At 45.7% G+C, this 22,500-nt stretch overlaps 3 protein-coding genes across 3 annotated transcripts in view; all 3 read left to right on the top strand.

Moving 5' to 3' along the window:
- LOC147223306 (uncharacterized) overlaps positions 1-5,016 on the top strand; it is an 18,993-nt gene extending 13,977 nt beyond the window's left edge. The window contains exons 17-20 of the mRNA XM_086166385.1: positions 53-136; positions 1,129-1,246; positions 3,515-3,605; positions 4,803-5,016. Coding sequence (XP_086022511.1) covers positions 53-136; positions 1,129-1,246; positions 3,515-3,605; positions 4,803-4,877 — 368 coding nt within the window. The 3' untranslated portion in view covers positions 4,878-5,016. The remainder of the gene's footprint in view (positions 1-52; positions 137-1,128; positions 1,247-3,514; positions 3,606-4,802) is intronic.
- Positions 5,017-9,075: 4,059 nt separating this feature from the next.
- On the top strand, positions 9,076-18,235 carry LOC147223305 (lecithin retinol acyltransferase-like). Its single transcript, XM_086166387.1, has 3 exons — positions 9,076-9,454; positions 13,774-14,374; positions 16,897-18,235. Exons 2-3 carry the CDS (start codon positions 13,811-13,813, stop codon positions 17,038-17,040), a joined length of 708 nt encoding a protein of 235 aa, XP_086022513.1. The 5' UTR covers positions 9,076-9,454; positions 13,774-13,810; the 3' UTR covers positions 17,041-18,235.
- A 1,336-nt stretch (positions 18,236-19,571) lies between these two features.
- LOC147223304 (lecithin retinol acyltransferase-like) lies at positions 19,572-22,410 on the top strand. Its single transcript, XM_086166034.1, has 5 exons — positions 19,572-19,753; positions 19,840-19,945; positions 20,485-20,559; positions 20,652-20,804; positions 22,149-22,410. Exons 1-5 carry the CDS (start codon positions 19,572-19,574, stop codon positions 22,302-22,304), a joined length of 672 nt encoding a protein of 223 aa, XP_086022160.1. The 3' UTR covers positions 22,305-22,410.
- The last annotated feature ends 90 nt before the right edge of the window (positions 22,411-22,500 follow it).

Genomic DNA, 22,500 nt, shown 5'->3' with positions numbered 1-22,500 from the left:
TCTTAATGCTTTTGTTGATTTGTTTTTTGTGTGTGTGTGTGTCCGGCTGCAGAGCTGCCCAGCGGGCCTCACTGCTACCGGCTAGAGGAGCTAGCCTTCACCCGCAGCGGAGACAAGGGGGACACGGCTAACATCGGTGAGGCCTTAGCTAGTTAGCCGGGGAGCTAATGGCGTGTGGAAATCAGAAGCGCTGAGGAGCTTGTAGCCTAGCGTAGCCTAAAGCGGGAACACACCTGTAGAGTGATGCCACAACACCTAGCATCTCACATTAGCCTCGCAAAAGCAAGGGTAGCAGCTAGCTTAGCTCACCAGACATACACATCTAGTACCGGGTTTGCTTGCATGTACTTTTGCCACAAATATAGTATGGTATTGTTGATAGCGCAGTATTATCGGCAACACCATGACACATGTATTACAGTAAAATGACAAAATACTTTAGTATTTTGTCAATATGTGGACATAAACTACAGTATTTTTGAGAGTATCAAAACATAAAACTATTTTTAATATCAGAACAAGTGGACTACAATATTTTAGACCGTATAAAGTCATGTACTACATTATATTTGATAAACAGATATGTATTGTAGTATAAAGAAACATACTTCAGTATTTGTGATACAATAAGTACACGTATGCAATGGTAAAAAAAGACAGGTACTGCAAAATATCATATAGCATAAAGAGACACGTACTTAGTATTTTTGATACTATACTACACATGTACTAGAGTATTTTATACAGTACAAAGGGATGTACTATGTTATGTCCGAAAATATATAGAGACATGTACTCCAGTAATTTGGCAACTTGGGTGTCCAAACTTTTCACATAAGTAACATTAGCAAACTCTTGCTTCTTCTCAGGAAAAAATGTCTCCAAAAAGCGCCGCTATGTCGTTAAAACTTCTTCCTGTTGCTTCAATTCTTCACCGTCTTCGCTCCCCGTTAGCTTGTTGTCGTTAGCGTGTTAACGTTAATGTCGTAGATGTTGATTTGAACACGGGCCACATTTGGCCCGCAAGCCGGACTTTGGACACGCCTGCCTTAAGGTACAACCTCTTAGCTGTGACGCCATGTAAAGCTAGCGCCGCTAACTAGCTTTGTGTTTCCTGTCGTCCTGCAGGAGTGGTCGCTCGCCACCCCCTCTTCTTCCCCTACCTGAAGAAACACCTGACTTCTTCTGTGGTGGAGGACTTCTTCTCCCACCTCATCCAGCCGGGGCTGCAGAACGCCGTCACCCGGTGAGTGCGTGTGCGTCCTGTGACCCGATCGAACTGATCGATTATGATTGGTTATTGGCTGTACCGCGTTAACGACCTGTAAAAAAGTCGGATGACAGAGAACTCTTATGTAACTAATAAAAAAAAAAATGAATGGGATGCATTCAGGGACGCGAAGTATCTGGACGCCGCTGTACTTTTATACACAGAATCCCATCAGGTCACTAAAAAAAGCAAAAAAAAAAAAGCTATTGATTTATTCTTTTTCTTCCGTGTTTAGAAAATGAATAAATATCCTGGAATGATCTGTATTTGAGGTCAGAAACAGTTCAAAAGGGAATAAAAGCCGGGTAAAAACATGATCCATCAGAGGCGTCCAAGTCCTGAAACTAATGTTCTGGATTGGAGTTGCCACTGCGACCGAGTCAACGCAGAGCCAGAAAACGAGACGGCGAGTCACAGTTTCCAGCTCCGGCGGCGGTTTCCCCCTCCGACCGGAGCCGTGGCCAAGCATCACGCCCCGTGGAAGGGAAATTCCAAGTCCAGGATCAAGTGTGTGCACAACTGGGCTCTATATGCCCACCCCCCGATGAGTCCAAGCTGTTTTGGTCATATATCCAAGTATTTTTTTGAGGTACAAGTCCAGTCACTAGTCGCTCTGATGCAAAGCCCCAAATTCAGGGACCCAATTTCTTACAGTCCATAGATGGCGAGTCTTTTGTGTCCCAAATCAAGTCGTTCAAGTTTCCCAACGCTCGACTGGAGACTTTAACAAGTGACTGTTGGACTGAAAAGTCAAACCCAAGTCCATAGTGGGCACCTTCAGATGGCAACTTGTGCCTTTTGAGGACACCAGTAGAGTGAGTCTTTTTGAGTACCGAGTTCCCTTGGAGACATCCGAGTCTGATATCAGGTGATCAAAGGACAACCGGAGGAACCAGGTCTCATCGGGATGAGGTCCAGGTCTCGACTGGACAAGTCGTTCTGATGCCAAATCTAAGTGGACTCGCACCTCCTCGAGGAAAAATACCAAATTTAGGCCTCAAGTTCTTACAAACTTCTATTCGGTAGATGACAAGTCTTGTCCCGAGTCTTACAGGGTCCTTCAAGTCTCCAGACCCTCGCGTGGAGTCGCAACTGTTTAATGGAACAGTCCACGTCAAACCCAAGTCCCTGTCGGCAGGTCCAATAGGGAAACGGGTGCAACCAGTTATTTCAAGTCACATCCCGAGTCAGTTTGGTGACGTCTGAGTCCAATCTGGGGAAAATACTTCTAGTGTCTGGTCCATTTGAGGTCAGGTCAAGACTCAAACCCCGAGGTCCAGGTCGAGTCCCGAGTCCCGTTCCAGATTTAAAAAGGCTTAAAAGTTAACGTTGAAGTACCTTCAGGTGACTCCAGGAGGTGCCAGAGGAGCCGAACCACCGGCGCCGGTTTACTGACCTCCTTTTTCGACAACCCGGCCGAGAGAACCCGAGGTCAGCGCAGTTACGCAACGGTTGGGTGAAAAAACGGGAACGCTCCCTCCCGAGACAAACATCCGTGAACATCGCCTCCATCCCAGGGTGCGAGCGTCCGGCCAATGACACAGCAGCACAAGTGGGGGGCTTGTCGTCGAGGCAACCGCCGCAGAACGTATGTATTATATTTACGGCGCAGACAAAGAGCAGCTTTCTGGAGGCCAATAAAACCCCTGGCCGCCGTGAAGGCAGATGATCCCAGCGAGGAGGACGTGACGAGTAGCCTGAAATAGCTGGATCTTTAGCGTTAGCGGCGACTTGAACCCGCTTGCAAGCGTCGCTACCGGGGACCCCGGTCGCGCAGGTGCGCCCATCGGGACACGTGAGGCTAAACGCGTGAGGCAGACCGGCGGACATGTTTTAGCCGTGACTCAGCGCCGCGGCGTGTTAGCAATTAGCGTAATGGCGAGGCCGTAAAACTTGCTGACCCGAGTTTCCCCGCGCAGGCCAAACGCCCCGCGGCCGCCACAGGCGGGTTCGTTAGCTTGTTAAAACAGCGGCGGGGGCTGCGGGGAGGGAGCGCTAGCATTGGCTAGCGTCCCACGGAGGATTCCATTCCAGGTGGAACCGTGAAGGTTCTTGGCTGGTGGACCTGGAGCTCACGTGCTAGCTTGAATCCACGCCGACGAAGGAATCCAGTGGACCTCCGAACCACAAGGGGGCGCTGTGGGCGCCACCCACCTGCATCTAACACAGCAACGAATCATAACAGAAGAACGATGTGTGTGTGTGTGTGTGTGTGTGTGTGTGTGTGTGTGTGTGTGTTGTCAGATACACCTTGCCCGGGATCCATGGCCTCAACTTCGTCCTGAAGAATTCTCTAGGCGGGGGAGGGGTGGCATCACTGCGCAGCGACCCCCAGGTCTCACACACACACACACACACACACACACACACACACACAAATATAATAATTATGACATGAACATTCTGCAGGAAGTTCTCCAAGCTCTCCAGGCATCATGGAGGAAGTCCTTCCTGCATGACCTTTGGAGAACTTCATGCAGGATGTTTCTCCCGACATCGTGGAGGAAGTTCTCCTCACATCAAGTTCTCCAAACATATTATAGAAAGTTCTCCAAATGTAGAGATAGAGCTTCAATCGGCAAGGATGAGGTTCTCCGATCATCATGGAGGAAGCTTTCTGAACGTCCAGGTTGTGCTCCGGACATTGTGAAGGAAGTTCTCCAAACATCATGCATGAAGTTTTTCCCAACGTTGTCCAAGAAGTTCTCCAAAGGTCAAGCAGGAAGTTCTCCTCACATCAAGTTCTCCAAACATCATACAAACATGTCGTAAGAAGTTCTCCAAATGTGAAGGAAGTTCTTCAACAGTTGTTCTCCAAACTTCCTGGAGCTTCTCATCGTGGAGGAGGTTCTCCAAAAATCATGCTGGAAGTTCAACAAACGAGCAGGAAGTTCTCCTCAAGTTTTCCCTCAAGGCAGCGTGTTCCCCGAACATCAAGCAGGAAGTTCTTCGACGACCGTGCAGAACCTTCTCCAAACGTCCCGGGTCTTCTCCGGGCATCTTGGAGGAGGTTCTCCGAACGTCATGAAGGAAGTTCTCCAAACATTCTCGGAGATCTGCAGGCGATCAGCTGCAAATTAGCGTGAAGTCCAAAAAAACAGAGGCGCAGAAGAACCGTCGGCGCTTGGTTTGGAGGCCGGCTGACAGACGTCCTCCAAACCAGGAAGTCATAAATCATGGAGACGCAGAAGAACGAGGAAACATCTTGATCCACTCTGATGGCCGAACCCGGCGAGAAACCAAAACCAAACCAAAGCTCTCCTTCCTGTCGCCGCCTTCACACACTTGTAAAGTGTTTTTACCGCCAGGCTGGAACTTCAAAAGACACACACACACACACACACACACAATGTGCCAACTCACACACTTTGAAGCTGCAGGTCCAACGACGTGTTGCTTCAGACACGTCCTGCTGCGTCGGGCGGGAGGCAGAGACGTGGAGAACATTAGCGAGAGGAACGCCTGAAGGTCAGGAGAACCCCTGGACTTCTGTGGAAGGAATGAACCGTTTGGATCTTCTCCGTCTCTCCAGGGGAAGGCCTTCGGGCAGATGCTGCTGGACCTGGAGCTGAAGGGGCTGCCGGACCTCAAGTCTCTGGTGGACTGAGACACGCCGGCGAGATCCAGCTCAGGAGAACATCTCCTCCGTCTCCAAACCAGGTGCCTACAGATAATTCCCAGAATTCCAGAAGGGGGCGGAGCCTGACGTCCCCTCAGTTTGTCTAATAAAAATGAACCCTTCTTGATGAACCTGGTCGTTTCTGAGCATTGAGATCCAGATGATGGAGGTTTCGTCGCCCGGGAAACCAAAAGTTCTCCCGAATTCGTCATAAAAGCATAATTCTCCGTCCACGTCCGCCTCGTCTGTTTCTCGTTACCTCCTTCAACCCCCGGCGACGATCCGCGACCTCTGACCCCCGGGGCCTCGATTCAGGTTTCGCCGCCGCCGCCGCCGCAGGAATGCTAGTCTCCTTCCGGCTAATTGCAAACAGACGGAAGCCGGTGCCCGTCTGCAGCTCCTCGCCATCCGCTGGATTTTCCTGGAACCACCTTCTCCCTCCCGTCTGAAGAGCGACCACATTCTTTGTCTAAACAGGGCAACGAGATGCCCAAACAGTCTGCGAGAAGAAGAAGTAGAAGAAGAGGAGGAGGAGGAGGAGGGGGTTCGCTAACGCGAATCAGCGCTAAATGAGAAGCAGCTCCACGTGAAGTGGAGCGGGACGGGATGAAACGGCGGCCGCTTCGCTGGAAAACGGCGGCGGGATTCCGGATAATGAAGCCGGAGCGACGTCATCGGTCGTGAAAGCAATTAGCACGACGCGACGCTAGCGCTAAAGGGAGGGCTGGAGGTGGATCGAGGGGGGAAAAGAAAACAAAACAACTCGTGATTGCGTCAAGATGAGCGCCGAAACCCATCAAATGCGTCACGTAAATGAATCGTTCGACCAAAAAAAACAGGAAGTACCGAGATTATTCACAGCTTGCGTGTCGCAACTTCCTGGGATTTTCTGATAATCGCACCCAGGGATGCAGTTAGCAGCTGTTGGGCGTTTAACGGCGGAGGATTCCGGCGTCACCCGGGAGCCGTGCACGACCCGGCGATCTGAAGAAAAGAAAAATGGGTGGATAATCTCAAAAAGACGGCGTAATAATCCGGGATTACGCCAAGAAATCTCATCAGAAGCCTAAATTGTTGCGAGAAATCGCTTAAAAACCCTTATTTTTGGGAGCGTCCCGGAGTGACACGCTGGCATCTGTTATCTCGTGCGCAAATTAGTCTCCGGTTTAGAGAAATCTGCAAAAAATTACCAAAGAATTTTGTTGTTATTTGATTTTACAAACATTCAAATCTCCAATCCTTTGGTTGCTAAAGCGGTCCAGCTGTGTCCGGGCTACCGCCGCCCACCAGACCCCATTCAAAAAACCCACATTTTAATATAAACCGCCGCACAAATTCGTTTTTTGCCCGTTGTTTCAGATTCCGGGTGAATATTGAAATGTTACCAAACTAAAACAAAGTTTCTGTGGTGATAATTTTATCCCAAATAGGTTTTCTGGCTCGTTCAGCACGTTATGTTCTCCTAATTCGCGTAGCCGACAAACACGTTTTCCTGGTTTCCCGATGATTCTGTTTCACTTTATTTCTTGTAGTTTTTTATTCATCAGGTGTTTTGGGCGCTAACCAATGTATTTTATTTCATGAATTGCATTTTTTTCTCACTTTTTTTCCCTCTATTTAAAAGTGATTTCACAGAATTTCCCAGAATGTCCCAGTCACCGAACGATTAGCGAACGATTATTTTTAAATCGTTTCACAATGCCTTTTTTTCCCCTGCAGAGGCAGCTACATGCTAATGCAGCCATTTGGTACCGGTTTGATTTCGGGGATTTTTTTTTTTTTTTTCGCCTTTGGCGGGTCCGGATGCTCGCTCGTATTTTGTCAGGCGTCGATGTCGTATCGGCGAATAAAGATGGAGGGGGGATCGGGCAGGTTAGCTTGAATCGGTACTTAGAAATCACATAATAAAGGCGTTCAAAGGCCACCGCCTTTCTTTCTTTCTTTCTTTCTTTCTTTCTTTTGACCCACCGGTTCTGGTGGGGCGATTTAACTTGTGCTCATGTGTTTACCTTGTTAGCATCCGGAGTAGCAAGCACCTTCTGCATGCTAGCATTGGACTCGCAAGGAGTTAGCTTGTTTTGAAGGGTTAGCATCTTATTAGCTTATATTAGGTCCATTTTCCTCTTCTTTATGGGATGCTAACACCTCGGTTTTAGCTCGGCTGCATGTTTACTAGCTTACCAGCTCTTCAAAACATTTGTTTATGTAGAAGCTGAGTGAACACATGTTTGTTATCGTACGCAAGCTAGTTGCACACATCGCTTCAATTTAACAACCTCTATATTTTGTGCGCCGCTTGTGGGTTAATGACTGACTGAAAAATGATGTGAGATGACGTCCCGTTTATTTATATGCATGCGAGCCTTCTTTGTTTACGTGTCCATCAAACACGCCGGCTCCCCGGAGGTCCGTGGGAAAAAGCCGCCGTCAGTCGGCGGGAGGCGACGCTCGGCGGCGGCGGCCTGGCCGTCTGTCAGCGGGATAAAGGGAGATAAATGTCGTCTCGTCCGTCATCCTTCTTCCCTCCTCGCGCCTCCTTTGTCTTCGCCTCCTGTTTTTGTTTTGTTTTTTTCGCGCCGCACGACGTCGCGGCTTTCAATGAAACGTGACATCATTTAGGCCTTTCGCTTCGAGGATTGATGGTCGACAGGGAGGCGACATGGTTTGGGATTGTCTTCGGGGGCGTCAGGTGATCGGACGTTAAAAGGGCACAGATGTGTCAGATGGGCGCCGCTAGTTGGCTCCGCCTCCTGGCGGCATCTTTCAGCGGCGTCCTCGTTCTTTACCTTGTTAGCATCCGTGGTAGTGAGGAGCTTCTGCATGCTAGCACTGGACTCGTAAGGAGTCACTGATTGCTCTGAGCGGTTAGCATATCATTAGCTTATAATCAGTCCATTCTCCGCTTCTTTTTGGAATGCTAACACCATTAGCTCAGCTGCAGGTAGCTTACCAGGTCATGAAAGATGGGGGATGATTTCACATGTGACTCCTAGAGCTCCTTGCTTGGGTTTACCTTGTTAGCATCCAGGGTAGCGAGGAGCTTCTGCATGCTAGCACTGGACATGGGAGGAGTCACCAATTGTTTTCAAGGGTTAGCATATCATTAGCTTATAATGAGTCCATTTTCCTCTTCTTTTGGGATGCTAACACCATTAGCTCAGCTGCAGGTAGCTTACCAGGTCATGAAAGATGGGGTGCGATTTCACATGTGACTCCTAGAGCTCCTTGCTTGGGTTTACCTTGTTAGCATCCAGGGTAGCATGAAGCTTCTGCATGCAAGCACTGGACATGGGGGGAGTCACTGATTGTTTTCAAGGGTTAGCATCTCATTTTCTTATAATCGGTCCATTCTCCAGTTCTTTTTGAGATGCTAACACCCTGGTTTTAGCTTAGCTCCTAGCTTACCAGGTCCTGAAAGATGGGGTGCGATTTCACATGTGACTCCCGCAGCTCCTTTTTCCTGAGCTAAGACCTGAGACAGAAGCTCCCTGTCCTGGAGGGAGGAAGCACCTGGAGGTCCACCATAGAGGTTTTGTAGTTTGGATTAACCCGCTCTGTGCTTTCCGGCGGGGGGCCGTTAGCATCCCGCCGCTAACTGCTCCATTCAGGTCGGATCATGTCATTCTGCAGCAGGCCGGGGGGGGACCCCCTAATCCCCCCCTCCGACCTCCACAGGAGGTGAGTGACGGACGATGACCCCCTTCCCCCCCCCCTCCGCCCAGCTCCATCATGGTGGCTCCGGTCCAGCAGCTTTCAGACACCGGATGATTGACGGAGCGGAAACACTGGGGCTTCATTGAGATTCTCCGCAGAAACGTCAGGCCGGTTTGACTCAGCAGCTTCACGAGGACGGGGTCAAATCCGGACGGCGGCCAATCAGAGGACGGCGTGACTCAGCAGGTTGTTTTGATAATATTCCCCGGGTGTTTCCGATCCAAACCATGTGTCAACGGCGTCAAATAAGCGAGGATTCACCCAGAAATGGCGACGAAATCCCTCTAAAAGGCCCGTTTTTATCTGAGCGGGGTTTCAATGGGATCTCAGGAGGAACCAGAAACCTGGAGCTTCTGCCAGACGGCAGTTTGTTTTTTTTTTGTTTTTTTTTACATGTGAATAATTTTTCTTTTCAGCCTTAATTTACAGGTCTGTCCAACTGGAGAGCCAGAGAGCTTTGCATCCGCCTGTGTGTGTGTGTGTGTGTGTGTGTGTGTGTGTGTGTGTGTGTGTGCGTGCGTGCGAGAGAGAGAGAAACCATTTGGTGGTTTGTGGGAAGCTGAACCGCAGTGACCTCAGCGTCGCACCATTTGAGTGTCAACCACTTGCTGCCATTCCCATAATAACATAATAACCTGTGTGTGTGTGTGTGTGTGTGTGTGTGTGTGTGCGCAGAGGTGGAAATTCTGAGTCGCCTGCCTGGCTCGGCCCGCTGCTGTGTTTTTTCGAGCGCGGTGCTGGAAAATGTTGTGTTTTTTTTTCTCCTCGGCGCCTCCGACTGGTTCTCAGGTGAAGGCCAGGTGACCTCTGACCTTTGACCCACCTGGAAGGAGCGGCGTTCTTACCGCAGGGTAAGGAAAGAGCAATTCCGGGGTAATTTTGCACAACTGAATAAAACACCAATGAAATGGTTTTAGAATCAAAAATAAATTGCAAAATCAATTAAAAAGTTTGTATTTTTTTCTGAGATTTTTATAAGCGATTTTATCATGTTTGCACAACTATTTTCAAATATAGAAATATGAAATAAGTGTAGAGAATTTTTTTTCTGTATAGAAACGTGAGAATTGACCAAAATATTCACACAAAACTATCTGATAGAAAGAAAGATGGCTAGCTGGCTTGCTAGCAAGATGGATACACAAATACCAGTAGTTGGCTAGTTAGCAAGCTAGCTAGCAAAATCAATAGACAGATAGATTCACAAATACCAGTTGTTAGCTCGTTAGCGAGCGAACCAAATTGATAGATGCGCAAATACCAGTTGTTAGGTAGTTAGCAAGATAGCTAGCAAACTAAATTGCTAGATATGCAAATACCAGGTGCTGGCTAGTTAGCAGGATAGCTGGCAAACTAAATTGATAAATATGGGAATAGCAATTGTTAGCTAATTAGCAAGCTAGCTAGAAAACTCGAGAGGTAGATCAATATGCGGATACAAGTTGATAGCTAGTTACCAAGTTACTTAGAACACTGCACTAATGAACGACTAAATACCAGTCAGTAGCTAGTTGGTAAGGTAGCAAGCAAACTACATAGAGATGCGAATACTTGTTGTTAACTAGTCAGCAAGCCAGCTAGAAACTAGACCCCCAGATAAATGAACACCAATTGTTAGCTAGTTGGCAAGATAGCTGGTAAAGTAAACAGATAGATATGCAAAGGGCAGTCTTTAGCTGGTTAGCAATGCAGCCTCAGGGCGGCACTGCTCCGTTAGCCGGCCCCAAGCCCGGATAAATGCAGAGGGTTGCGTCAGGAAGGGCATCCGGTGTAAAACTTTTGCCAAAACCAAACACGCGAGTCAACCAAAACTATATCATACCTGATCGGTCGCGGACCGGGTTAACAACGACCGCCATTGGTTGGTTGACATGATGCAGAGAAGGAAGGTGGATATACTGTGTGTCCAGGAGACCAGGTGGAAAGGTAGTCAGGCTAGAAGCTTAGGAGCAGCTTTAAATTGTACTATTATGGTACTGACAAGAAGAGAAATGGAGTAGGAGTTATCTTGAAGGAGGAGTTTGTTAGGAACGTCCTAGAGGTGAAAAGAATGTCAGATAGACTTATGAGTCCGAAACTGGAAATTGAAGGTGTGATGCTCAATGTTGTTAGTGGCTATGAACCACAGGTGGGATGTGAATCTGAAGAGAAGAAGTTCTGGAATGAGTTGGATGAAGTGATGCAGAATATTACCAGAAATGAGAGAGTGTTAATTGGTGCAGACTTCAATGGACATGTTGGTGAAGGCAATAGAGGGGATGAAGAAGTGATGAGCAGATTTGGAACACAGAGGGACAGATGGTGATAGATTTTGCAAAAAAGGATGGATATGGCTGGAGTGAACACCTTCTTCCAGGAAAAACAGGAACATAGGGTAACTTATAAAAGCAAAGGTAGGAGCACGCAGGTAGACTACATCTTGAATAGACAAGGTAACCTGAAAGAGATCAGTGACTGCAAAGTAGTTGTAGGTGAGAGTGTAGCCAGACAGCATAGGATGGTGGTTTGCAGGATGACTTGAGGACAAAGGCAGAGCAGAGGACAAAGTGGTGGAAGCTGAAAAGGGAGGAGTGTTGTATGGTTTGCAGGGAGGAGTTGAGAAAGGCTCTGGGTGGTCCGGGAGAGCTTCCAGATGATGGTGTGTCATCTGGAGGGAAAGTAGATAAGGAGACTTGGTGGTGGAATGAGGAAGTGCAGGAGTGTATACAGAGAAAGCAGATAGTAAAGAAGAAGTGGGATACTGAGAGGACTGAAGAGAACAGACTGGAGTACAGGGAGATACAAAGGGCGTACGATGACTTGTATGCTCGGCTGGATAGTAAGGAGGGTGAGAATGATCTATACAGGTTGGCGAAACAGAGAGATAAAGATGGAAAGGATGTCCAACAGGTCCGAGTGATTAAGGACAGAGAGGGAAATGTATTGACAGATGCTAGAAGAGTGACGGGAAGATGGAAAGAGTACTTTGAAGAGCTGATGAATGTGGAAAACGAAAGAGAGGCAAGGGTAGAAGAGGGGACTATTGTAGACCACAAAGTAGCAGAGATTAGTAAAAGTGAAGTGAGGAAGGCATTGAAGAGGATGAAGAATGGAAAAGCAGTTGGTCCTGATGATATACCTGTGGAGGTGTGGAAGTGTCTAGGAGAGGCAGCGGTAGATTTTCAGACTCAATTATTCAACAGGATCTTAGAGAATGAGAGGATGCATGAAAAATGGAGAGATGTGTGATGGTGCCTATTTTCAAGAATAAAGGGGATGTGCAGAATTGCGGCAACTATAGAGGGATAAAGTTGATTAGCCATACAATGAAGTTATGGGAAAGAGTAGTGGAAGCTAGACTGAGAGCAGAAGTCAGTATTTGTGAACAGCAGTATGGCTTCATGCCTAGAAAGAGTACTACAGATGCAGTATTTGCGTTGAGAATGCTAATAGAAAAGTACAGAGAAGGCCAGAGGGAGCTGCATTGCATTTTTGTAGACCTAGAAAAAGCATATGACAGGGTGCCAAGAGAGGAGCTCTGGTATTGTATGAGGAAGTCTGGAGTGGCAGAGAAGTATGTTTGACTGGTGCAGGACATGTATGCTCGCTGTGAGACACTGGTACTGTGTGCTGTAGGGGTAACAGAGAAGTTCAAGGTGGAGGAGGGACTCCATCAGGGATCAGCTCTGAGCCCCTTCTTGTTCGCAATGGTGATGGACAGGCTGACAGATGAGGTTAGACAGAGGTGAAGAGACGGGTTCAAGCAGGTTGGAATGGGTGGAGAAAAGTGTCAGGGGTACGAAGAGATAGAAGACTTTCAGCCAGAATAAAAGGAAAGGTGTACAAGACAGTGGTGAGACCAGCGATGATGTTTGGACTAGAAACTGTTACAATGACCAAAAGACAGCAGGCAGAACTAGAGGTTGCAGAGATGAAGATGTTGAGGTTCTCTTGGGGAGTGACCAGGATGGAGAGGATCAGGAATGAGTCTATCAGAGGAACAGCACATGTTAGATGTTTTGGAGAGAAGGTCAGAGAAGCCAGACTGAGATGGTTGGGTCATGGACAGAGGAGGGATAGAGAATATATTGGTAGACGGATGCTGGAATTGGAGGTCTAGAGGACCTACTTTATGGACGTAGTGAGAGAGGATATGAAGGTAGTTGGTGTGAGAGAGGAAGATACAGAGAATAGTTTTAGATGGAGAAGGTTGATTCGCTGTGGAGACCCCTGAAGGAAAAAGGCGTAAGAAGAAGAAGAAGAAGAGGAAGAAGAAGTCTTTAGCTAGTTAGCAAGCTAACTAGAAACTAGACAGATACACGAATACCAGTTGTGGGCTAGTTAGCAAGCTAGCTTGCAAAGTAGATGATAGATAGATAGATAGATAGATAGATAGATAGATAGATAGATAGATAGATAGATAGATAGATAGATAGATAGATGGTCAAGCACAGGAAACCAATGGCAGTTTAATGAAGGAGCCTGGAAGTTCTACCAACCTGAGGAAAACAACACAAGATAGGTGTTAATGATAGAACAACAGGGTTAGAAGGACAAGGTGAATGGAGGAGGTGAAGGTGGAGGAGATGGTAGAGATAATGGAGGTGGTGGAGATGTGTAGATGGTGGAGGTGGTGGAGATGATGGTGATGGAGGGGTGGAAGTGGGGGTCGATATGGTGGAGGTAGTGGAGATGGTGATGATGGAGGTGGTGGAGTTGGAGGAGGGGTGGAAGTGTGGAGATGGTGGTGGAGATGGTGGTGATGATGTTGGTGGTGGAAGTAGGGGTGGAGATGATGGAGGGGTGGAGATGGAGGGGGTGGTGGAGTTGGAGGAGGGGTGGAGGTGGTGGAGATGTGGAGGTGGTGGAGGTGTGGAAGTGGGGGTCGAGGGCGGTGGAGGTGGAGGAGATGGTGGTGATGATGTTGGTGGTGGAAGTGGGGGTGGAGATGGTGGATGTGTGGAGGAGATGGTGAGGTAGAGGGGTGGAGATGGTGGTGATGATGGAGTTAGAGGGGTGAAGGTGGAGGAGATGGTGGTGATGATGTTGGTGCTGGAAGTAGGGGTGGAGATGATGGAGGGGTGGAGATGGTGAAGGTGTGGAGATGGTTGTCCCTCCATCCCCTTTCTCTCCACCCTCCTGTTGGTGCTCCTGACGTCACGCAGACCTTCTCCTCCTCCTCCTCCTGCAGCTCCGTGGGCTCCTCAGACCCGCTCAGACCTCCAACCATGCTGGACACGCTGACCTTCCTCCTGGAGCAGCTCTTCCTGCTGGCGCACGTCAAACTGCCCGCCAGCCCGCGGCCGCCGCCGGCCGCCGCCCGGCTCCGGGACCGGGACCGGGACCGGGAGCGGGACCGGGAGCGCGTCCGGGATCCCCGGCGCTTCCAGCGGGGTGACCTGCTGGAGGTGCCCCGGACGCTGTTCACCCACTTCGGCATCTACCTGGGCGGCGGGCGGGTGGCGCACCTCATCCCGGACGTGCTTCCGGCGCTCACGTCGGACGCGCGGCAGATCCAGGAGATGGTCACCAACGGCCGCCTGCTGCTCGGCGTGCTGTGCAAGCGCGCCAGCGTCCGCGTGGATTCCGTGGAGGATTTCGCGTACGGAGCCGGGATCGTGCCCAACGCCGCGGACCCGGCGGCCCCCGGGGGCCCGCTGCCCGCGGAGGAGGTGGCGCTGCGGGCGGAGCGGCTGCTCGGCGCCGTGGCCTACAGCCTGCTGTGGAACAACTGCGAGCACTTCGTTACCTACTGCAGATACGGGGCCGCGCACAGCAGACAGACGGACCAGGTGCGCGCACACACACACACACACACACACACACACACACCTTCAACCAACAACACCAGGATGGAAACCCGCCTGGTAATTCGTGCAACTTTTTTTTTTTTATTTAATTATTCATTAATTTGTGCATTCATTCATTCAAATAATTCAAATATATTTATAAAATAAGAATACAGAGATTCAGAAAATGCATGCAAATTTTTTTTTTTTAATTTATGGTTGAAATTCTAAAGAATGTAAACATGAAAAAGTTGCAGTGATTTAAAATGGTTGATTATTGTCAGTAACTATAAAAGATAATGAAAATATTGCACGGTACTGATTTGAGCGAGTGCTAAAGGTGAACTGAAAATAAGAAATGGTTATAAATAATATATATTATAAATGGAGGATGGGATCTTCACTTGTATAAGCAGCAAATCAGGGGAGTTCTATTGAGTATATTTTTATATTATATTTATATTAGCTCGTATTACTTTATCTGCTATTTTTTGTGTGTTTTAAATAAAAAATGTCATTAAATTCTAAGTGACTTCCTTATTTTGAAGCTCTCCCTCACGATTCCAACTTTTCCCCTTTCATCCCCTGTAGCTTTTTCATAAAATTCTGCAAAAACAAAAGAAAGAATAAACATTACAAACAAAAAGCGACAAAGTGCGTGCGTTGAGACGCACCGTCAATGCGTCCTTTCACGGGGACGCGCAAACACACACGCACGCCATGTAGTAAAAACGCGTTCGTTGTCTGTCAGAGGTCCGAGCCAAAGTCCCGTCACGAACTATCGCGATATCTGGCCACGGAAAATCTCACGCGAAATGAGATCTGAATCGAGATTCACGTCTTTTTTTTTAACTTAACAGTATAAACAAACAAAACATAAACAAACATGACTCAATTTAATCGGACATTTAGAGGAAACAGAAAGAGTCTGATTTTGTATATAATCAAATAACAACCAAGAGTAGAGACGTGTGGAAAACAATGATTAATTGGAGAAAAAAACAAAAATAAATAACATAACTAATAAAAAATGGCAAGGGGAATACAATGTTTATTTAGGTTAATGGATCTCAGGAAATACCATTCATAAAACGGTATATTTTGGGGTTTTTTTTAGATTTTTTTTATAAGTTTTAAAGATTTTTTTATGTCATTCTAAATCGCTTTGTAAAGAAAGTAAAATTGGGGTTGACGTTTTTGACGAGATTCACATCTGGAGCCGCGGCTTTTCGTCCACCTTCCTCTTTCTTCCGCGGGCTTGCAGGAAAATCTGGGTCACCGCGGAACAAGAGGCGCATTCAGGCCGCAGACGCCTGCCAGACGCGCCTCTAGCGCCCCCTAGCGGCGAGGGAGGGAACACCCCCCCCCTACACACACACACACACACACACACACACACACACACCCACACACACATACACTCACAGATCCCCCCTTTTCCTGCAGGTTTACAAACCACGTCACGATCTTCAAAACACTGAAATGAGTTTCCTTGGAGAGGGAAATGAAGAAAAAAAATATTAAAAAGTGCATTAAAATGCCACATAAGTCCAGAGGATCGGAGGGGGAATTTCATTATAATAAAAAAAAAAATATATTTGAGCCTTTCCTGCAGCCAGTTTTTTTCATTCCCCGGGAATGCGTGAAAAAATGATTTTTATTGCTACGTTTTGATTAGTTCTGTTATTATTATTATTGTTGTTGTTGTTGTTATTGCGGTGATGCTATATTATGTTATATTATATTATATTATATTATAGTATATTATTTCTAATAACATATTTTACTTGGCTGATTTGTGTTTGTTCATGCCGCCGCTTCTCTCCAACTTATTTTCAGATTAATTAATCATGGAAATTGAATTAGCATGTATGGATACAAAATGCACTATGTGGAATACATGAGATGAGATAAAATGAGATGTACTTTAATTATCCCGTGTTTGGGAAATCGTTTCGCAGCAGCGGCAAGACATACAAGGACCAGACAAGCTAAAGATAAAAATACACATAAAAAATAAATAAAAGAAATAAACTCTGAAGTGTAAAAATATGAAGTATAATCCAAAATGTACCAATGTACAGGAATAGATAAGAAGCAAAGTGGTGAATGGCAATGTGAACTAGCGCTAGAACAGGGGTGGGCAATTATTTTGACTGGCGGGCCACATTTCTTATTTAATTTTTATATGTAAATTGTAAATTGAACCAAATTAAAATTGCATTTTAAAATTTTTTAATTTTTTGACACTTCATTTTAACTTTAAAAATCATTGCTGATCATACACATGTATATACATGTACTGATATTGTTTTGTATAAAATCATCCACACAAAATTAAACGAAAGGAAAAAAAAACAGGTGTTTGTAAATTCAATATAGATTAAAAACACTAAAAATATTCAAAGAAAATAGCTTGGCGGGCCGGATAAAAAAGCAAAACGGGCCGTAAAATGCCCAGGTCTGCGCTAGAATGAAAATTTAACATAAAGAAATAAAGCCCTCTTTCTCGTCCCCCTATCAAGTTCTGTGCCTGGCTGAAGTCCCTGATCCGGGACCGGCGGGCGGTGGTTCTGTCGGCGCTGCTGTGCGTCCCGTCCCTGCTGTGCCTGGGCTGCGCCGCACTGCCCGCGCTCCTCCTGCCCTTCACGCTCTGGATGGCGAGCTAAAAACACCCACGCAGTGGCGGCGGCGGCGGCGGCGGCGGCGGCGGCACCGGAAATCACCGGACGTGGAGAAAGTCCAACACCGACACCAGACCTTTGACTCTGTTTCCTCCGTGCAAGATGTTTCAGCATCGTCCGCGGACTCGATTAGGAAAGTCGCCATGGTTACATTGATGTTGCCGGTTTGTTTTCTTTTTATTCCCCCGCCGTTTAAGTGAAACAGGAAGTGAGCCGGAAGTGCGTTAAGCGTGGATGAAGACGCAGCGAGAGAAGAGACGATGGAGACAGGAAGTTTAGCATGTAAAGGTGGCTAGCAAACAAAAGTGGAAGCGACAACTTTATATATATATATATATAGTTTGGGGATTTTTAAACATTTTTTTTTAGCGTAGCTCATGAGCTGATTGTTAACTGCGGGCAGAGTTTTATCTCTGTCGTGGCGAGGAAAAATGGCGCAAGCTTCAAACTTGTTTTGACCACGGCTAAAGGTTCAGAGCTGTTTGTAGTCGGCGGTTGCTAGCTAGAACCTGTTTTCATTTTTAGCGGCGCCCGCTGAAAGCATAAACATGTTCATCCGCATCAGGAACGAAAACACCAGAACCACAGAGTTGCGTCGTTGTTAGCATTTAGCCTTCACGACCGGTGCAACAGCAGAATTCCACGTCCTCCGATGCTAACGTCCATCCATCGGCTAAGTTAGCCTGCCTCGTTAGCATCATCTCACAGTGTTACAGAACTTGTAATAAAAGTTAGCCTGCGTTTTCTTTTTCTTCTTTCGAAAAGGCTGGTATTAGCCTAGCCCTTGGTGGTTTTTAAAACTTAAAATGGGCCAACAATCGCGTACTTAAAAGTCTACCGCTAGCTTGTTGCGATGCCTCTGCGAGCCGTAGCCTCAACAGGACCAAAGATTGTTTAACGATTTACTTTTATTTTGAAGGATCTATGAAATGCCATTTTTGTGTCAACGGTCGGTGTTTGTTTATTTGTTTTTCTAAACTCATAATATTATAAGTATTTTAACTGGGATAGCTAGCCTGATGCGCCGGACTTCCACCCGGCCTCCCAGGGGAAGAACTTCTGTATATAAATGTAGATAAAGTCTGCGACCCGATTGTTTCTAACAGTCACAAACCTGTACAGAATTTATTTGATGTAACAGGTAAAATTGTTTGAATGTAAATAAAGGAAAGAAATGGACTCACCTGTTTTTTTCATTGTGATTTTATATACATTTTTCTGTTTTATTCAGGTGATTTCAATATTTAGGATGACAATATCCGGTTGTTCTTTCAACTTTGGCACACATCAAGTTATATATTTGAGATTTTGTTAGGCATAAGGTATAAGTTTTTTATTGTTTTGAATTTAGCAGGTTTTTCTTTAGATTTACTTTCATACATTCTTTGCTGATCTGTTTGAAAGTGAGGATTTTTTTTTGGCATTTGTAATGATTTATTTTATTCATGTTAACTTGGAAGAAAATCTTTTTTTTTGTTATTCATCCGATTTGATTTATTTTGATTTTTTTTAACCTATTTTGTTTTATCTTGTGATAAAACCTGATTTTTTGGGGGGGAAACGTGCGCGTTTGGCGCCCTCTAGTGGTTACAACGTGGAATTGCAGGGGGGTCTTTTTTAATTATGTTTATTTTATTCAGCGGTTATTGAAGGGAAATGGTAATTTTTCATAAAATAAAACGTAAAAGAAAGAAAGTATCAATATAAACTTTATGCTTTATATTTGTAGATTTTTTTTTATTTAATTTTTTTAAATGTAATTAATTTAATTTTTTCAAATTTACTCGCATTTATATGAGAAAAATAAGGAAACAGATTGGGAAATAAACTGATTGGAAAAAACAGTAATTTGAAAACTATGTAATTGGAGAAATAATGAAAAACAAGGAAGAAATGTAGTTGAAATCATAAAAACCCAACGTGATTGAGGGAAACATGCAGCGGACGTGTCGAAGAGAAAGCGAACTGATAACAGAAAGTAAAAAAGAAATGCAGACGTGTCGAACTTCCAAATCTGCAAACGGTCGCGTTCACGGGGTTCGGCTGGGAAATTATTAATCGCATTAATCCGCCACCAGAAAAGCTGCTGTTGGGAAACTGTTGCCTGGCGACCGCAATCCTGGAGCTCAAGCGTCCCTTCGGCTCAGAGCCAAAAAAAAAAAAAAGAAAAAGACAAACTTTGATGTCAAAGTGAGAGTTTTTAGGTTTATTTTGGACTCACGGGACGGCGGCGCCTCTTCCTGACGTTCACGCTAAAGTAAAAGCCTCCCACTGACTTCCTTCACGCTTTAAAATGTATTTTATTTTCCAAATGAACCCCTTTTTCCACTATTTTAGAAGTCATTTCCTTGAAATATTCACATAGTTGCCCCCCGACTGCTTGTCTCCGTCTTTTTTCCCTCTGAACCTTCAGGACCCCGAGATTTTCCTTTAAATAAAATCTGAATCCAAAGTCCGGGAGAAGTTAATCCCCCAGGAACAAAACCAGCCTCCTTGTACTTTCTGCAGATGCCGCCATGTCCGCCCTGCAGCTGCTCGCCCTCCTGTTCATCTCCACCTCGGACCAGGACCAAGAGCAGGACCGAGACCAGGACCAGGACCAGGGGTGTAAATATGACAAGGTGTTCCGGAGGGGGGACCTGCTGGAGGTCCCCCGGACCCTCTTCACCCATTTCGGGATCTATCTCGGCGGAGGCAGGTGAGTTTTAGGTGATCTTGACCGGCTCAAGATGTTGAAGGTTTCCTTTCCTTCCCTGGTTTCCTTTCCTTGCCTCCTCCCCTCAGAGTGGCCCACTTCATTCCTGACGTCCTGCCCATCATCTCCAGCGACCGCCACCGTCTGAGGCGGGCGGTGACCAACGCCAGACTCCTGCTTGGGGTTCTGGCCAAGGTTAGTGAACCACCGAAGGCTAATGAACCACCTTAGGCTACCCAAACATGAGAAGTCTCAAAAGTTTTGAAAAGACTTGTGGCAAACGATCATCTCACACTTGCTCACGTCTAAAATCCCAATTTGAGAGTTTGGCCTCAACCTGAGATCTTACAAAGACGGTGAGTCTTACAGGGTCACTACTTACGAGCATACAACTCCAGGGTAAGCAGATACCCGGGTACCTGCAGAGCCTCTGTTGTTTCAGCTGGTCGCATCTCCTTCTCCACTCGGCGGTGGTCCATCGGAGAGTTGAGATGGTCCGAGCCGAGCTGTTCCGCCCACAGCTCCACCCTCTACTCTTTCCGCACCTTTGGTATAGTCACGAGGCTGCTACCGCGTGCCCGACGACTGAGCAAAATGGCCAAAATTTCCCCCCGACTTTCAGTTTCTAGTCTGCCACAATGAAAAATCTCTTCGCCAAGCTCAGTGTAAATGGGAAAACCCTTCCGAACGTTACCCGAGAGGTCGTCCCTGTGACCTTCTGCCTCCGTCTGCAGCGCGGCAGCGTCAGGGTCGACTCGCTGGACGACTTTGCCGCCGGCGCCAAGATCCTGGTCAACATGGCGGACGAGGTGAGCGACGCTTTGACCTGCAGGGCGCCTCCCGGCCAGCAGGTGTTATATTCTATGTGTGTGTGTGTGTGTGTGTGTGTGTGTGTGTCCAGGTGTGCGGCCGCCCCCCCCTCCCTCCAGAGGAGGTGGCTCTTCGTGCGGAGAAGCTGCAGGGTCACGGCGCCTTCAGCCTCCTCTGGTTCAACTGCGAGCACTTCGTCATGTTCTGTCGCTACGGTGCGAGGAGCAGCTTCCAGAGCTTCCAGGTGAGGAAGAGCGAGGAGAAGGAACGTGAACCTGAACCCGAGGTCGCCTCCGATCCTCCGATCCTTCCAGTCAGAACCGGTGTGCAGGAAACACAACAGCGCCCTCTAGTGGTGGAAGTGCAGACCGCACGCATTTCTTCCCTTTTTAATGAAATAAGTCTTTATTTTCTGATTTGTCTACTTTTAATATCAATGGAATATATGAAACTAATGAATCACACACATTGGAGGGAAGAGAAAAAAACTAATATTATTTTAGTTGTCTAATTAAGTATCATTTTGAAAAAGCTGAGAAACATCTGCGTTTTTCCGATTTGTCTATTTTTAATAACAGAAAACATACGACTGATGAATGATTCGGAATTGTCTTTGCAGCAGCATATTTATACATATTTATATATATTTAGCATATTTATATATATAATCCATCTATTGTAGATGGCTTATCCTACTCATATGTTATATTATCATTGATATATCAATCATACATTATTATTATTACTATTATTACTATCTAGGAATATTTATTTGAAATCAATTTAAAATACTAAGCTTCAATTTTTGGTTGTTTCATAAAGAATGTGCAAGTGTGAAATAATCTAACGCATTATATCATATAAAATATGCTTTGGAAAAATGTGTGACTTTAAAAAATCTCTTAGTTATTACCGGGAAAAAGGATAATTTGATATCAAAACAACAATAATAGTAACATTTCAAAATGTAACTAATGGTGATCAAATTTTCTGTTTCGTTTTAGATTTTAAAAACGCAAATTTTATTTTTTTGTGTTTTGATTTGTTGTTAAATATGTTTATCCATATATATCAATGGAAAATAACTGATGAAACTCACAGTAATCTCTGCATTTACATATACACATATGATTTTTGTTAATATTCTCATTATTCATTTAGAAATATGAATTCAAAATAATAAACTTGTTTTTTGAAAGTAGTTATTTTAGTAAAAGTAGTTCCTCATTTTGCTTATTTGATCATTTCTCTAACTAAAGCTTAACTAATAATATTAAAATAATATTGACCAATATGACACATTTAAGTGACTTATCTAGTGCCTTTACTTATTATCTGTAAGCTTAATTTAGGTTACAATTTCAGATATATATTTTTTTAATTATTAATATGAATAATTCTATAATGTATACAAATTCTTTAATTAGGCTGAATAGAAAATATTGAATTGAAACATGTATATTTATAATCTTTAATCTTATACATAAAATAACGCTATTAATCACACTCCAGTAAATATTTGAAATAATTGTGTCGATTTATTTCTAATGACCTTCCTCTTCATCTCCACCATCGTGGATCCTCTCAGTTCTGCAAGACGCTGAGGAAGCTGCTGCTGAGTCGAAGCGTTGCCAAGGCGACGGCAGTGCTGGGTGTGTGTGTGCTGCTGTCCCTGCAGACTCTGGGCGCCGGCGCCGCTCTGCTGGCCGCTCTGCTGCCCTTCATCATCTGGATGGCCTCCTAGATCTACGTCCACGTTCACGTGCACGCGCAGTAGAACGGGTTCCTGCATGTGAAGAGTGTGTGTGTGTCGTCTGTTTTACTGTGTGTGTGTGTGTGTATGGATTTAACAATGATAATACAAGTGATACCACAATTATATGATTTCTGTGATTATTTGTTGAAGAATTTGATTCTTCGATATTTGTCTTATTATTATG

This window comes from Fistularia commersonii, chromosome 19 (assembly GCF_037954325.1).
Source record: "Fistularia commersonii isolate RoL2024-O1a breed Wild chromosome 19, RoL_Fcom_v1.0, whole genome shotgun sequence".
Lineage (NCBI taxonomy): Eukaryota > Metazoa > Chordata > Actinopteri > Syngnathiformes > Fistulariidae > Fistularia > Fistularia commersonii.
Note: the sequence above shows the minus strand (reverse complement) of the source record. Positions and strands in the feature narration are given on the sequence as shown.

Excerpts from the sequence above, each read along its gene's own strand:
- LOC147223305 (XM_086166387.1), top strand. The coding sequence starts at position 13,811 with ATGCTGGACACGCTGACCTTCCTCCTGGAGCAGCTCTTCCTGCTGGCG. Across the intron at positions 14,375-16,896 it reads ACAGCAGACAGACGGACCAG|TTCTGTGCCTGGCTGAAGTC; the intron begins GTGCGCGCACAC and ends CCCCCTATCAAG.
- LOC147223304 (XM_086166034.1), top strand. The coding sequence starts at position 19,572 with ATGTCCGCCCTGCAGCTGCTCGCCCTCCTGTTCATCTCCACCTCGGAC. Across the intron at positions 19,754-19,839 it reads ATCTATCTCGGCGGAGGCAG|AGTGGCCCACTTCATTCCTG; the intron begins GTGAGTTTTAGG and ends TCCTCCCCTCAG. Across the intron at positions 20,560-20,651 it reads TGGTCAACATGGCGGACGAG|GTGTGCGGCCGCCCCCCCCT; the intron begins GTGAGCGACGCT and ends GTGTGTGTCCAG.